Below are 16,157 nucleotides of genomic sequence, written 5' to 3' on the forward strand. Positions count from 1 at the left end.
CTGTAAATTTTAATAAAATCTTTCCAAATTTACCATAAAAACCTACAGAAGTGACAATTTCAGGGGCTTCAAATGACAACAAAAGCTTATTTCTCATCCTGTTACAGTAAACCACTAGTATGATGATAAACCACGTGCATGATGAACATACACGGCAGAAGAGGATACGCTACAGCAGAAAACATCGTTAGAAGTCAGAATTCCACATCCATTACTGACCGAACCAAACACCTCCTAACACACTGCATTTTTAAATAATACTAGTTTTTAATCTGACACAATGTGAGAAAAATTTGTTTGTGAACAAACCCAAGAAGAAAAAGTTAAAATACATATATATGTATGTTACACTGTCATTTTCAAATTTCAAACTCTTAAGAAAAAAAGAAGCTAAAAGAGAATTATCACTAGCTACAAGAAAGGGAAAATTTTTTTTTGAATAGTTTCTTTTGAGAGACAAGAAAAAAAGGAAAACATTCATTCACCACAACTCTAAGTATCTTCCTAGGCTCATGTTTAGACTTGTCAAATGTCACACCTTTTCTGAAATATTAAATGCAGATACATCGTTTCTCATAAGAAAATGACCTACAAGCAGTTTACCTGTCACATCAGGCAGCTGAGATATCCCCCTCAAGGCCAGCGCCCAGGCAAGCCTCACTGTGGCTTGCAGCCCTGGCAGCTTCCAAGGCTGTGAGTCCTGAAGGCGAGAGTGAATTGTTGCGATGTATTGTCTCTCTGTCAACAGCGGAAGTTGATGAATCATATCTGAAAACAAAAACAGACACTATACCAAAAAGTAGAGAAAATTTCCACTTTTGATGTATAGGAATGATATCTAAGAATAAGAAAGTCAGAGAATTTCTATAAAAAAAGACTAAACATTAATCTTTGAAATAAGTACACTATTGTAAAAACTGTACAAACTAAAACTGAAAGAAATGACAATAATCCTAAATTTTAGTTTCATTACTTTCAGTGATTTTTTTTTGGTAAGTGTTCTATTAACAAATTTGAAAAAAGTTAAACAGCCACTCATTTTTTTCTGTGCACTAATTCCAAAATATAAACCAACATTAAAGATTAAAGAAAGATACTTTTATGAGATAAATAATAGCCTGAATTTAAAGTATTAAAAAGAAAACCCTGACCAAAACAAAGCATGCCAACTGCAAACATGCATCTAGTCTGATTATAACATAAATGAAACAACCAAATAATTAAGGTATTTTCAATTATACTATGGTACTTCAAAAAGCACAAGATCCCAAATAAATCTAAAATAGTGGGAAACATCACTGATCACCTACAAATTTTATTTTGCTTCATTGTTTTCTTATTTTTTGTTTTGATGTCATTCTGTGAATAACTAGTTCAGTGGTTCCAACCTTAAACCAGAAAGAACACTTTCTTTAATTTTCTGTATTTTTAAAGTTTATGTCTACTGTTATACATGAATTAGTAATTCACTACTCCCATTAACAAAGATATTCAGAAAGATCAACAAGTAATTAAGATGAGATAATCCAAATAAGTACCCCAAGCCTATGAAACTTCCCATTCTATTTAGCATTTCAAAGTTCCAGCTTACAAACTTCCATTAACACAGCCAACACCCACTTAATTCTGTGCTTCATTTCATTCAATACAGGAAATCTGACCAATGCACTAACTGGCAGCATTCCTATATGAGTAGCACAGGTCAATGGACGTGAGTCTGAGCAAGCTCCAGGAGATGGTGATGGACAGGGAGGCCTGGCGTGCTGCAGTCCATGGCATCGCAAAGAGTCGGACACAACTGAGCGACTGAACAACAAAGCACAGGTGCTGCCTGTGATGTGACATGACGTATCACCCGACAATTCGACTGGAGGTACGGGATAGCTGTGTTTTACATAAGCCTTTCCTAACGGCTAAGGATGATCTCCAAAGACGAACGGGAACCGTCTGTTCTCTTCACATATCTAATGAAAGGCTGGGATGATACAATCAAAAGCGGACAGGGGATAACTGTCGGAATAATTATAAATATTTATGACATTAAATGGGCTTCCCAGGTGGCGCTAGTGGTAAAGAACCTGCCTGCCAAGGCAGAAGACATAAGAGAAGCAGGTTCAATCCCTGGATTGGGAAGATCCCCTGGAGGGCATGGCAACCCACTCCAGTATTCTTGCCTAGAGAATTGCATGGATGGAAGAGCCTGGCAGTTAAAAGGGTCACAAAGAGTCAGACGTGACTGAAGCGACTTAGCATGCACGCATGACATTGAATAGCAATAATCTTCCTTTGTGAGAGTCATTTTTAAGATCCTCAGCTCTAAGCAATAACATTTATAAGGTTGTTGTTTAAGTTGTTTAGTCGCTAAGTCATGTCTGACTCTTTTGTGACCCCATGGATTGTAGCCTGCCAAGCTCCTCTCTCCATGGGATTTCCCAGGCAAGAATACTAGAGTGGGTTGCCATTTCCTTCTCCAGGGGATCTTCTCGACCCAGGGATCGAACGTGTATATCCTGCACTGCCAAATGGATTCTTTACTGCTGAGCCACCAGAGAAGCCCATTTACAAGGTTAGCAAGAGAAATTCTATCTACTTCACAGAAAACAACATCAAAGATGATATGTTACTAAAAATTATAGTCATCCTCCCTTAGAATGTAAGGTTTAAAACGTGAATAAATAATAAACAAGCAAGTTATGCATGCATAATTCACAAACACACATTGCAAATCCTTTAGCCACTTTCCCATTTTAAAATCCCAAACGATAAAAGAAACATCAAACGGGGTTGAAATTACTTTCAAAATGTGATCTTATATCTAAATATTCAAATATGGATGCATTACACACAAAGGAATAAACTTTACAATTTATATTTTAGTTGTTAGACTGTCACCTTTCTTAAATGTCATCTCCACAATTAAATCTGATTTTTTAAAATAAATGTATTAATGGATACAAAGTTCACTACCATCACGTTCCTCTGTGCTTTCTTCTATAAAGCTGCTATCGAAGCAGTACAAAAGCGCCATAAGAAGAGCCAGGTTCACTGCATCCAACGAGCCATTGGCCTCAACCGTCACTCTTTCCAAATGTCCGATAAGGAGGAGAGTGTCATCTTTGCCTAAAGGTGACTGGCAAGCCCAGGCGAAAAGGCTTTCTGCCAGAGACTGCCTGCACTCCTTGATGAGATCAGAAACCTAGAAATAAAGGTGAAGGTGAATGATTATCATTATAAATGAATTACTATGAAGCCTGATCTTATTCCAAAGTATCAACTATCTATTATAAAGGTGAACTAAATAAACGTATCTGAGTCCATAAGTGACCCTAAAACCTCAGCTTTCCGATTCTGAAATCCTAACTCCAGTTTCCTCTACAGGATAACCAATTTCTTAAAGGCCTCATTCTAGAAAAAGTGCTAGCATGGCACATAGTGACTAGAAAGAGACTGAAACAAGTGCACGTCAATGTCATGAACTGACCACACTTCAGTGTTATTAATTTTCCTACGCATGTATTAGAAGAATGTTCTGGCTGACATGGCTTTTCTGCCTTCAAGATCTGACGCAGACAACTATGAATTGACGCATCTAACACTCACCTCTTTCCGATGTTTTTCACTACCCAGACCTCTCTCACGCTGCAGTTTCTCAAACTCATTGTTAACATCAATCTGTGACACCAGAGTAAGAACTTTGTAAGTCAATCCTTGCTCCATCAGCTCATCAGTAAACCGTGTTGTCATAGAAACGAGCTCTGGACTGTGATAAAAAATCAAGTTACCATGAATGATAGTGTTTAAACTTCCTCATCACATGGATATAGCAAATACTCTTTTGACAATAATGTTGGATAACTGGAAACAACCAGGATGAGTTATAACCTAGCTCTTTTCATTGTTTTCAGATCACTGTGTTTCAGTAAACTTCTAACCACAAATAACTGAGTAATATTTCATTTTTAAATGAAATAAAGCAGGTTTAAACTCTTGTGTTATTCCTGGCACAAAAAGGGAGGGTTTATTACTCAACTTATGTTATACATACCAAAGACAAAGTTTTGTTTCTAAAATTATAATTCTTCAAGCAATTTCTAATTAAGTCCTGAAATCTTAGCATGCAAACAGACCTGAGTTCAAGGGTCCATGTCTTTCCTCGTCGGGACTGTATCAAGGCTTTCAGGGAATTTGCAATGCACCGCTTTCCATCCCAGTATAAAAGAACAGCTACTAATCCTCTGGTGAGGCCAGGAAAATGTGGCTGTTGGTGCTCTCCTGGAAAAGGAAGTTGAGAAATAATTTAGGAAGTAAACATGTATGTGTTTAGGCTGCGACAAAAATCATGATACCAATGCTCAGTTCAAAGAAATTATGAAATCTCAGGGTTATGTATGGATGTGAGAGTTGGACTGTGAAGAAAGCTGAGCGCCAAAGAATTGATGCTTTTGAACTGTGGTGTTGGAGAAAACTCTTGAGAGTCCCTTGGACTGCAAGGAGATCCAACCAGTCCACCCTAAGGGAGATCATTTCTGGGTGTTCATTGGAAGGAGTGATGTTGAAGCTGAAACTCCAATACTTTGGCCACCTGATGCGAAGAGCTGACTCACTGGAAAAGACCCTGATGCTGGGAAAGATTGAGGGCAGGAGGAGAAGGGGACGACAGAGAATGAGATGGTTGGATGGCATCACCGACTCGATGGACATGGGTTTGGGTGGCCTCCGGGAGTTGGTGATGGACAGGGAGGCCTGGTGTGCTGCGGTTCATGGGGTTGCAAAGAGTCGGACACGACTGAACGACTGAACTGAACTGAAGGGGCCCTACCTCAGGGTTTAAGGGGCTCTACTTCAAACACCTATCCATCGTTTTATTCCCTTTCACATAAAATCTTTCAAATATTTTTAAGATTCTTCCCCTAGTAAATTAAATAACCTTTTCTTATGTTTCTACTTTTACTTGCTCTTTTGCACTACTCCCCTTTGAGTAAATTCTACTTTGTCTTTTCTGAACAACCTTGCCTACAGTTTCATTTCCTATGGTTTTCTTCTACCCTTGGCCCAGTCACTCCTACACTCTCCTCCCTTCTCTTCCCCAAATTTGTCTCACTGCCTCACAGTTCTCACAGGCGACTTCTGCCCGGCTGTCCCTTGTCTTCTGAGCGCACACCTACTCCACCTGACACGTGCCTAATTACTCTCAACAACCACTGGAAGCCCCGTGATCTCTGCGGACTTCTCTACAACCTGAGGTCAATTTAAACATCTCCCCGCTGGGCCGTCCCCAAACTTTGCATTACTGCACTTAATGGGGCAAAATTACTGGTTTCTATGTCTTTCTCAGTTATTAGACTATCAGCTCCTTTATGTATAGTGTAATAATTTCACTTATAATAACTTATAAGCTAGCTGAGGTTTTATTCATCTTTATATCCCTGGAATCTTAACACAGTGCCTGACATATAATATGCACAGGAAAAATATTTGGTAAATTAAGTTTTGAATTCAACTCACAACTGGAGCATGCCCAGTTAACATCTCCATCACAGAATGGGAAAATGACCTTAGTCATTCTCAATATCTTACTTCTTTTAATATAACCTTAGGTCAAAAGCCAGATATTATTCTGGCAGCTACATGGTTATCTTCAGATATATTAGACTGTCTTTCAATTAAAATGTCCACCTGGCTTCTTCACATGGCTCCCCAGCTATGACTAAAATGAACTACTTATTTTACGGAAATTTCAATCTTTTTTCTATATTGCAGCAGGACAAATCATTTCAGTTTTTCCAGATACTATAATTCTTATGCTTAAAGCCCCTGCCAACAACTTCCCACTGCAATTAGAATAAAATCCAAACAATGTTCACGGCCTGCAAGACTATGATCTGACCCCTATGATGTCCTTGTCTTCTTTCGCTCTCGCCCTCATTCATGATGTTCTGCCCACTGTGGTCTTTGTGTCCTTTGGCATGCCTCTGCTCGCACCTCAAGCTCTACAATCCCTGGAACACCCTTCCCCAACAAGTCTGGTACCTTGTCATCATACAGGTTCCAGAGCGAAGGCTCCAATCTCAGAGAGGCCTTCCCTTAGTACACTCCTTACACAGTTCCCTCTACCAGCCCCCATCTCTACCCCACTGCCGTGTTTTACTTCCTTCCTAGAACTCAGTATTATTGACATTATCTTATTCTTTACCTAGGAACTTCCCTTGTGGTTCAGATGGTAAAGAGTCTGCCTTCAATGAGGTAGACCTGTGTTCAATCCCTGGGTCGGGAAGATCCCCTGGGGAAGTATTATATTATGCCTGGAGAATTCCATGGACGGAGGAGCCTGGCAAGCTACAGTCCGTGGGGTTGCAAAGAGTCAGACCCGACCGAGCAACTTCACTCAGTCATGAATATTCTTTACCTATTCATTGTCTGAATCACCCCCTCCAAAAGAAATGCCAAAAAAGCAGTGACCTTACCTTCTTACTCCTTGTATGACAAGAAATGCTCTGTGCTATAAAAACGTCTGAGATGCAGTCAGCTATTCGTTGCGAGTCAATGACCGAGAAAAAGTCTATCTTAAAACAGTTAAATTTCCTTAAACAACTCTGACCACTAAACGAAAGCCTTCCCATTAGTCAAAGATAAACAAAAGGCAATATTGTGAATATCAAATACACTGCATCTTTAGAAACTACTGCGGAATCTAAATGGTGTAATATTTGAAATTACAAGCGAATAATTGTATATGTATGTACTGCCTGACCATAGGTTAAGTGTCAACCTACCAGCCAAAAGAAGTTCAACAGCTGCCAGTTCTCCAATATCAAAAAGGTCACTGAGGATAAAAGCCTCTTTAATGAGCTGTTCGGGAAGAAGTCGGGTTCCCTGTTGACCCTGAATGGCAACTCCCTCTGTGCTGGCTTTCTGAACCTTCTCATGTTGTTGAACGTTTTTTGGCTACAACAGTAAAAATAAATAAATAGGATCATTTCATGAAAATGGCACATGGAAACAAGGTGTTAACTGTTACCTAGAGAAGTTCATTCACAAAGCAGTCTGACAACAAGACCAACAGTATTTCTTATCATATGATCTACAGTTAGAACTTTATGAGGTAACATTTTACATCACTTTCAACTTTTTACACTATGATTACCTTCTTCTTTTTTTTTTTTTTTGATTACCTTCTCAATAACTATTTCTGCTCAACTTGGAAAGGTTGAGAAATCACACAAAACAGCATCCAACTTTTCAATTATCTAAGGAACTTTCCAATAATATCTTTAAGAAGTATAAAAACAATCAATCTTCAAGTGGAAGACAGCAAATGGAAATGAATTGCTGAATTAAATAGGAGGACTAATGATAGCTTGTTAGTATGTTATTTTAAAATGTAGTCTTATTTGCAAAAAGATTTACCTGCAAATATTTAACATATAACATAGTACAGAATTACTTGATGGGCCATAAAATCTTAGGTATTTCTACATTGAAAAAGGCCATATAGTCATTTAATCCACCTTCTCTATTTGCAGAAGGGAAAAACTGATGCCCAGAGAAGTCAGGTGGCTTGCCTATGGTCACACAACTCTTCAGTGGGAGAGCCAAGACTGGAACTCAGTTCAACTGGCTCCCAGGCCAGGGCTCTTTCTGGTAAGACAAACCCATAAATAGCTCTTAGATAGCCTTGCTAGTGTATAAAGAAAACTGTCAAACAGCAGGGAAAGGAGTTTCCAAATATGAACCCCCACTGCTGAAGTAATCTACTCCTCATTGAAAAGTATGTCAAGATGCAGTGATTAACGATATGTAAGAATTAACTCATTCAGTTAACACAATTTACATAACGTTATAAAGAATTAAAATGTTGAAGTGTACCTGAAAATAAATAAAAGAATCAACCTTACTAAGTTTAGATGGATTAACTGCAAGTCAGAAATTCCAAGAAGGCTTCTATTTCCGGAATATGTAGACCTTCTAAAATCGTATTCAAATACTATCAAGATACCTGCTAGCTAGAATTAAAAGCTATATTAACTTCCATGGAGAACAGAAAGAAGAAAATAATTGCTCCTAGGTAATCTTTAGAAAAAACTTTAATCAATAGACTAGAACAAGTAACATATTGCATTTAAATGCATTAAGAATTTACTTGCTCCTTCAATCTTGAAAGGAAAAAGCAAATTCAAGAAGCAAAAAAAGAAAATCTCCTACAGGATTTCTGAACAATGAGATGAAGTCAGGTTTGTGCTTCTTCAAAATCATGTCAAGGAGGTGGACCGCCTCAGGTTGTCTTCTCCAAAGAGCATTTCCCACAGTCTGCCAAATGTCTTTGTAAGGGCCCCACAGACTAGCGGCTTAAAGGAAAAATGAATAAAAATCAGCATCAAGTAGAACATACATTTGGAAAAGAAGGCAAAGTTATTGTCTATGCATTTTAGTCACACTCACAGAAACTTTTAAATATAAGGCATTATATATACAAACCAAACATTAATATAAGAGTATTAGAATTCACAAGCAATAACACAAACATCATTTTACCTAACTTAATACAAAGTAAATCCTGACTTTAAACTGAAGCATTAGTGGAACCTGGTTTTGTCACTTTATTAGTTATGTGACATGCAGTGAGAAACTAACCTCTCTGAATTTCAGTTTCCTTATATACAAAATAAGGACATCACCTGCTTCATAAGGTTGAATGGACTAAGAATAAACTAAGTAAAACATACAACACAGTGTCTGGCATATCACAGTCACTCAATAAATGTAACTGCCTTTCCGTCCCTCCCTATCATCCAGAGGAAAAGCAGGAATGGGGGGAGGAGGAACCAGAGTCTGTAAAACTTAGAAGCTGAAAAAAAGTATTTTACTTTGCCTGGGACACTAGCTGTTAAAAAACAGCATAGAAATACAGAATTCTTCTGTAAACTCATTTAATAAAGAATCACATTTTTCTTTGTAAAGATACTAAGAATAATAAATAATACTTACAGAGCTATTGCTATGTGCTACTAAGTACGGTTTGAAAAAAATGACACAGAAGCCCAAAGTTTCTATTTGCAAACAATTAGACATGGTACCCCTATATGTTAATAAAGACTCTGAAAGGGAAACTAACTAAAACCACTCACTCACTCAAGTGATGCACTAACTATAGCTCAAACCGTGAAGAGTGGGCTGCAAACATGTTTAACTGATATCTAAGAAAACACAAATCCCACTAAAGTCACCAGGACAGTCAGAATGACATGCAAGATAACTGTAACCTAACTAAATGCATTACAATCTTATGAACAGTGTTGTCAGAAGGCAGCAAAGTACTGTGCAAAATTTTTTAAAGGGATCTGTAAGAAAGTAAAAGTCACACAGTCATGTCCAACTCTGTGACCCCATGGACTATACGGTCCATGGAATTCTTGAGGCCAGAATACTGGAGTGAGTAGCATTCCCTTCTCCAGGGGATCTTCCCAACCCAGGGATGGAACCCAGGTCTTCCACATTGCAGGTGGATTCTTTACCAGCTAAGCCACAAGGAAGCCAGATGTGCAAGAAGAGGACAGACTAAACCAGTCAAGCTGGAGCATCCATTCACTGGACTGAGGGCCTTCCACGTGCCAGGGACTACAGAGCAAGCAGAACAGACAGGATCCCTGGGCTTATGAACTTATGGATTGATGAGAAAGACAGGCATTAAATGCAGAATTCAAAACACAACCAACAGTATAATGAAAGGCATGATGAAGAAGTAGAGTCCTATGAGAACATACAAAAGGAAGCATCTAGCTTGATGTGATGGGCAGGGAGGAAGCTGTGTCAGGTCTTTGCTATGGGGATGTGATCGAATGGGGATCAATTGTCTCGATCTTACATAGAGAACAATCACCCAACTCCAGGCTTTGCTTTTCCCGTCTCGACCCTAAACTTGCCAATCTTCTGATGGAAAATACAGCATGTCATATAAACTTTCCAGAATAAAATGTGCTCAGGAAATGAGGACCCATGCAGATGTACTTCCCACTAAAGATCAATTAATTGACATACTGGTGTACATATCTGTCTGAGGGTGAGTAGAGAAAATAAATTACTGGTATCTACTGGACTCTGGATACAACTAACAAATATCACAGCTCCAGGCCTGCCAAGATGAGGACCTGACCCTGGATCCTGGTGACTGCCTATGAGGGGCCAGTTGGATAGTGGCTACCTGACTTCCCTAGAGATCATTTTCTTGGCTCTTTCCAGCTGCTGAGGACAGAGCAGGTTTGAGCCTTGTTTTCCTGGCCAAGATGGAATTTTTCCCATTAGCAAATGGGCAAGTTTCAAGTAGTAGATGACAAAATGCACAGATGCTCAGTCACTCAGTTGTGTCCGATTCTTTGAGACCTGGTGGACTACAGCCCGCCAGGCTCCTCTATCCATGGGATTCTCCAGGCAAGAATACTGGAGTGGGTTGCCATTTCCTTCTCCAAGGGATCTTGCCAATCCAGAAACTGAACCTGCATCTCCTGCATTGGCAGGCAGATTCTTTACCACTGAGCCACACGGGAAGCCCCAGAAGACAAAATAAACCTGGACAATGGTGTGATGGACAGACTAACTAGAATATGAAGTGTCAGGACCCAAGGACGATCAGTAGGTAAGTTACTCATGAGGTGATGGAACCTTAAGCAGGATGAGGGCAGTAAAACAGAAAGGCTCGAGCTGTTGGTAGAGTCAGAACTGGTTCCTGATTGGCACGCAGTACGAAGGAAAGTTACCAAAACTGACTTGTAGGAACTTCCTAGCAGTTCAGTGGGTACGGCTCAGTGCTCCCAAAGCAGGGGGCCCGGGTTCAATCCTTGGCCAGGGAACTGAGTCTCACATTTGGCAACTAAGACCCAATGCAGCCAAATTAAAAGAAATAAATAATTAAAAAAAAGAAAAATGACTTGTAGGCAAATGTGAAAGTTGCCTAACCACAAGTATTTTTAAAATCTGAAAAAAGCTAACAAAAATAGACTGTCTGTAAAAATAATACTTAATAGAACCTCTGATGAACGATTCTTTGCAGTACACATAGCTTAAATAAGTTCAGTGAAATCCAGAGAAAATTCTACTTCCCTCCTTTTATGGGAAGGCATCCAATAACAGATCAAAAATCCCACCTATTCACTCATTCGTCATGGACTAGATATGCATAAGCTCTCAGTGTAGTGAGGAAGCACATTTCCCACAGTCACACTTCAGGGCAATCTCCAATATGGGGTAAGGGCTACGACAGTGAAGCACCCGGGCAAAGACCGCACAATAGAGGAATGTGACCTTGCCGGGGAGATCAGGGAAGGCAAGGATGCACTGAGCAAGGGATGGTTATTAGGCTGAAATGCGAAGGATAAAAGGGGGAATGGAAGGTGGTAGACATAACACAACAAGGAAAAAGGACAGCACATGGGTTCCCAAGGCAAGAGGAAATGCTGCTTTCTCAAACTGCTGAAAATGCCAAGAGAGCCAGAGTACCAAGAAGGGTTCGCAAGGAGGGCAACTGGCACACCATGCAGGGCTTACTAGCTCCTGCTAAGGATTTTGGTCTTACCCGTGAAGATCAAGTGAGAAAAAGATCTCACACGTCTGCTGGACTTACTGAAACAGAAAAGCATGTAAAAGTTGAGAGCTGTTTAGGAGGATGAGAACAGACTAGAGAGGCTTCCCTGGTGGCTCAGCAGGAAAGAATCTGCCTGCCAAGGCACAAGATGCAGGTTCAATCCCTACATTGGGACGATCGCCTAGAGAAGGAAATGGCGACCCACTGCAGTATTCTTGCCTGGGAAACCCTATGGACAGAGGAGCCTGCCGGGCTACAGCCCATGGGGTCGCAAAGAGTCTCATGCAACTTAGTGACTAAACAACAAGATACTAGAGTGGGTGGAGGAGGAGAAGGTATGGAAATAGTCAGTGAATATTGATGAGTGTTTGAAAGATCTGACTGTGAAGAGGAGCAAGAGGACGGTAACTGGGGTGCGGCATGAAATCAAGAAAGAGGGCAGTTGGTGGAAAGAAAAGGAACAAGACACAGAGGCAAATCGACAAGAGGAAGGAGTAACAGGGATAAGGCTGTAAAGGGTAGCATCTACCTTAGACAGGAAGACACAGGGCAACTGACTCAAGGGTGTAGATATACCTACCTTTCCAAGTTTAAGGGTGAAAAAAGAGTTCAAGCCTTTTGGCTTCTTTCTGTGTGACTAGGAGACTAAGGGATCGGTTGGAGGTTAAAGATTTGATGAGCATGGAAAAGGTCTGAAATAGACAATGCTATGAACAGGACAAAGGTGACCAGATAACCCTCCAAGGATTGTCAGTGTTAATGGCTGCTTACCCACAAGCCTATAGGTCTACTCAGCCAGGCTGACATGGGTCACAGTACTAGTAAACCATGCAGCTGAAACTCAGGCATAGGTCGTTGAACTCTACAATCTAGTTTTTTCCCTTTCTACAATTCTAAGATGTTTAAGTTTTTACTTGAACTATGATAAAAAGCACATAGCATAGAATTTTCCATCTTAAATGTTTTTAAGTATGCAGTTCAGTAGCATTAAGGGCAATCATACTGTTATATAACAGATCTCCAGAACTCTTTCATCTTGCAAAACTGAAATTTTGTACCTGTTAAACAAGCCCTCATTTCCCCCTCCCCCTCAGCCTCTGGCAACCAACATTTTTTGCTTCTGTGTGACTACTTTCAATCCCTCACATAAGTAGAATTATACAGTATTTGTCTTTTTGTTACTGGCTTACTTCACTTAGCAGAAAGTCTTCAAGGTTTTAGCATAGGACAGGATTTCCTTTTCAAAGCTGAGTAACATTCCATTATAGATGTGCAGACCACACTATTTACCCATTAACTTGTCAATGGGCGTTTGGGTTACTTTCCTGGACATCTTTTTTTTATTTTTAACATTCTCCTGGGACTTCCCTGGTGGTTCAGCGGCTAAGACTCCACACTCCCAATGCAGGGGGCCGGGTTCGATGTCTGGTCAGGGAACTAGATCACACATGTCACAACTAAAGATCTCGCACGCCACAACTAAGACACAGTGCAGCCATATAAATAAATAAGTATATATATATTAAAAAAAATTTCTCCTGACTCAGCTCTTAAAAATGTTTCCTTTCTATGTGGCCAATTAAACACTCCTGCCACAAGGCATTATTATACAATCTATACTCTTTGCAGCTGTTGGCAACAGCAATTTCCTTCAATGATTTATGTTTAAGAATAGTAACTTACAATGAGTATATATACTAAAGAAAAGTATGCTAAGTCGCTTCAGTCATGTTCGACTCTGTGCGACCGCACAGACGGCAGCCCACCAGGCTCCGCCATCCCTGGGATTCTCCAGGCAAGAACACTGGAGTGGGTTGCCATTTCCTTCTCCAATGCATGAAAGTGAAAAGTTAAAGTGAAGTCGCTCAGTCGTGTCCGACTCTTCGAGACCCCATGGACTGCAGCCCACCAGGCTCCTGCATCCATTGGATTTCCCAGGCAAGAGTACTGGAGTGGGGTGCCCTTGCCTTCTCCAAAGAAAAGTATATAACCACACATATAACATGCAAGACTTGTTTTAAGTTTACATCTGGGTGGGAGGGCAGGACAGCAATATTAAGAAAGTAACTTCACTGCTAACATTTAGATACATGAAAATTCTATGTAATGAAATGAATTAGGTTTTGCTTAAGCAGGGCTTCCCTGGTGGCTCAGATGGTGGAAAACGTCTGCTGTAATGCAGGAGACCTAGATTCTATCCCTGGGTCAGAAAGATTGCCTGGAGAAGGGAATGGCAACCCACTCCAGTATTCTTGCCTGGAGAATTCCATGGACAGAGGAGCCTGGTGGGCTGCAGTCCACAGGGGTTGCAAAGAGTCAGACATGACTGAGTGACTAACACTTTCACAAGTAGGATCACGTAGAAATTTAAGTATCAAAGACTGGCTTCAAGGGGAAAAAAAAAAAAAAAAAACTGGCTTTAAATCATTAGCTGTATAACCTTGAAGAAGTTAAGTACTCTAAGACTCTTATCTCCAAATCTGTAAAATGATGTATTTAATACCAACTACCCCAGAGCTGTATAAGACAGACTAAATGAAAGCACAACTCTAGGTCTAGTGCCTGGAAAATAGGAGGTGCTCAATAAACAGAATTCATTATTACAAAATAATTTATCATAGTGGTTCTGAAAGGGTTTGATTTACAAAAGTCAGATTTAGACAAGTTTTCAAAAATATCATCATGTGAAAAGAATAAGTGAAAAGTGAAAGTCGCTCAGTAGTGTCCAACTCTTTGTAACCCCATGGACTATATACAGTCCATGGAATTCTCCAGGCCAGAATACTGGAGTGGGTAGCTGTTCCCTTCTCCAGAGGATCTTCCTAACCCAGGGATCGAACCCACACTGCAACGCAGATCTCCCGCATTGCAGGCGGATTCTTTACCAGCTGAGCCACCAGGGAAGCCCATGAAAAGAATGTATCAGCAACAAGAAAAGACTGTACAGAGACAGAAAAGGCGCCCAGCAAAAGAGTCCTCTTGAGTGAAATGCTCTACAAGCATTTATCACCCAGATATGCTCTTAACTACCCATGAAGCTTAGCACGGCTCAATCAAGGCATTCTAAGCAGGAAATTCTTCATTTCCCAGGCACGTTTCAGGCGCCACAACACTTCTGGCATCCTCGGCCCGCCCACTAGGCGCCTGCAGTGCATCCCAGGAATTGTGACAATCAGAATGCACCCACTCTTTCAAACGCCCAGGTGGGGACAGGGGTACGGGTGAGGAGGCGGGGTACTCGCCCGACTGAGAATTGACAAGAGAACCCAATCCAAGTCCTTCAAACTTTCTTCTCTCCCTTCTAGATTCTGCCCGTCCCCGACGGTCTACTGCTCCAAGGGTTCAGGAGCATCAAGGGACGGGCCACAAAAGCCAAGTCGGGAGTCACGGCACTCTGGACCACCTTCCGGATTGCAGGCTTCATAACCAAGGGACCTTGCTTTCTGTAGAACTACCCATCCACCCACCCTCCCACCCAACCTAGAGGGGCCCCAGCGACTATTTTGAGGTGGGAGTTTTCATTTTAAGCCTGCGCTCGTGGCTGAAAAATATCTCCGGTCTCCTGGCCCCATTGCCAGAGACTTGCAAATCCTGCAGGAATTCGGACCGCAGACACATACTGGGATAGGTAATGGAAGGCACTAGACTAGGCCCTGGTTATGAGAACTGCCCGTCCTGTTCCAGTGGACCAAGCCTCCCTGTCTCGAACCTTAAGACCCAATTCTAGGGCTAGAGCCGCAGTGCCGACACGCGCCATTCAAACTGGGGAGGGGCGGGACTCTAGCCCCGAAGCTAAGGAGAAGCGGACACTTATGCACAAGTGGGGTCGTGGACTCCGAGAAAACTCACTGCCTGGGTCTCTCCCTAAAGGACGGGTCAGCACCTTGCCCACAGCTTGCATTCTGCCCCGGCCGCACCTACCCGAGTTTACCGCCAACAGAGTCGCCATCTTGGAGGCGCAATAACGGAGCCCTCCTGCCGCACGGAAGCCCCAGAAGAGGGTGAGGCTGCCCGGAGCGACGCCTGATAAGGAAAGTACCACGCTGTCCTTCTCGAACTGCACTCTCGACCGACCCAGGCGTACGGATACCCGAAAATCTGCCCTGAGTCACAGACGTCAATTTTCGCTGGGATTATTCCCATTCAAGTAAAGGCGAGGGCAACTAGTTCGGAGACGCGGGGTCTTCGAATTGACGTCCATCGTGCAGTGCATTCTGGGACTTGTAGTTCTGTTTCTAATGATTTCAGTTGGTTAGCTAGGGACTTCTCTGAAGTCCCGGGATTAAGACTCCGTGCTTCCACCGTAGGGAGCACAGGTCGATCTCTAGTTGGGGAAAGAAGATCTTGCTTGCCACGAAACTCATCCAAAAGGAAAAATAAATAAAAGGAGAATTTTTTTTTTAAAAAGTCAGTTCACTGAAGCAGAAAAAGATTAGTTATTGAAATGACACCCACTTATGATATTATGAAAGCCGTAAATTCAAATAATCTTACTTTAAATCTTCTTGCATCACTCCCTTACTTTGGGGAGTTGAGTAGGATGTACGGTGACAAGCCTCAAAAAGCAACTTGACCGGTTACA

At 41.3% G+C, this 16,157-nt stretch overlaps 1 protein-coding gene across 2 annotated transcripts in view; it reads right to left on the bottom strand.

The window, feature by feature from the left end:
- Nucleotides 1-15,800, bottom strand: part of NUP205 (nucleoporin 205) — an 80,301-nt gene extending 64,501 nt beyond the window's left edge. Inside the window, exons 1-7 of one of the 2 annotated variants that reach the window (XM_086395423.1) lie at nt 15,497-15,800; nt 8,203-8,345; nt 6,774-6,945; nt 4,128-4,272; nt 3,601-3,760; nt 2,968-3,196; nt 604-768 (exon numbers count right to left, since the gene is read on the bottom strand). In XM_086395423.1, the coding sequence (XP_086251549.1) occupies nt 604-768; nt 2,968-3,196; nt 3,601-3,760; nt 4,128-4,272; nt 6,774-6,945; nt 8,203-8,345; nt 15,497-15,524 (1,042 nt within the window). In that variant the 5' untranslated portion in view covers nt 15,525-15,800. Of the gene's footprint in view, nt 1-603; nt 769-2,967; nt 3,197-3,600; nt 3,761-4,127; nt 4,273-6,773; nt 6,946-8,202; nt 8,346-15,424 lie in introns of both variants that reach the window. The other variant, XM_086395422.1, reaches the window with a different exon arrangement.
- Nucleotides 15,801-16,157: the final 357 nt, after the last annotated feature.

This window comes from Bos grunniens, chromosome 4 (assembly GCF_055505025.1).
Source record: "Bos grunniens cultivar Pamir isolate PY7600 chromosome 4, Bosgru_T2T1.0, whole genome shotgun sequence".
Taxonomy (NCBI): Eukaryota; Metazoa; Chordata; class Mammalia; order Artiodactyla; family Bovidae; genus Bos; species Bos grunniens.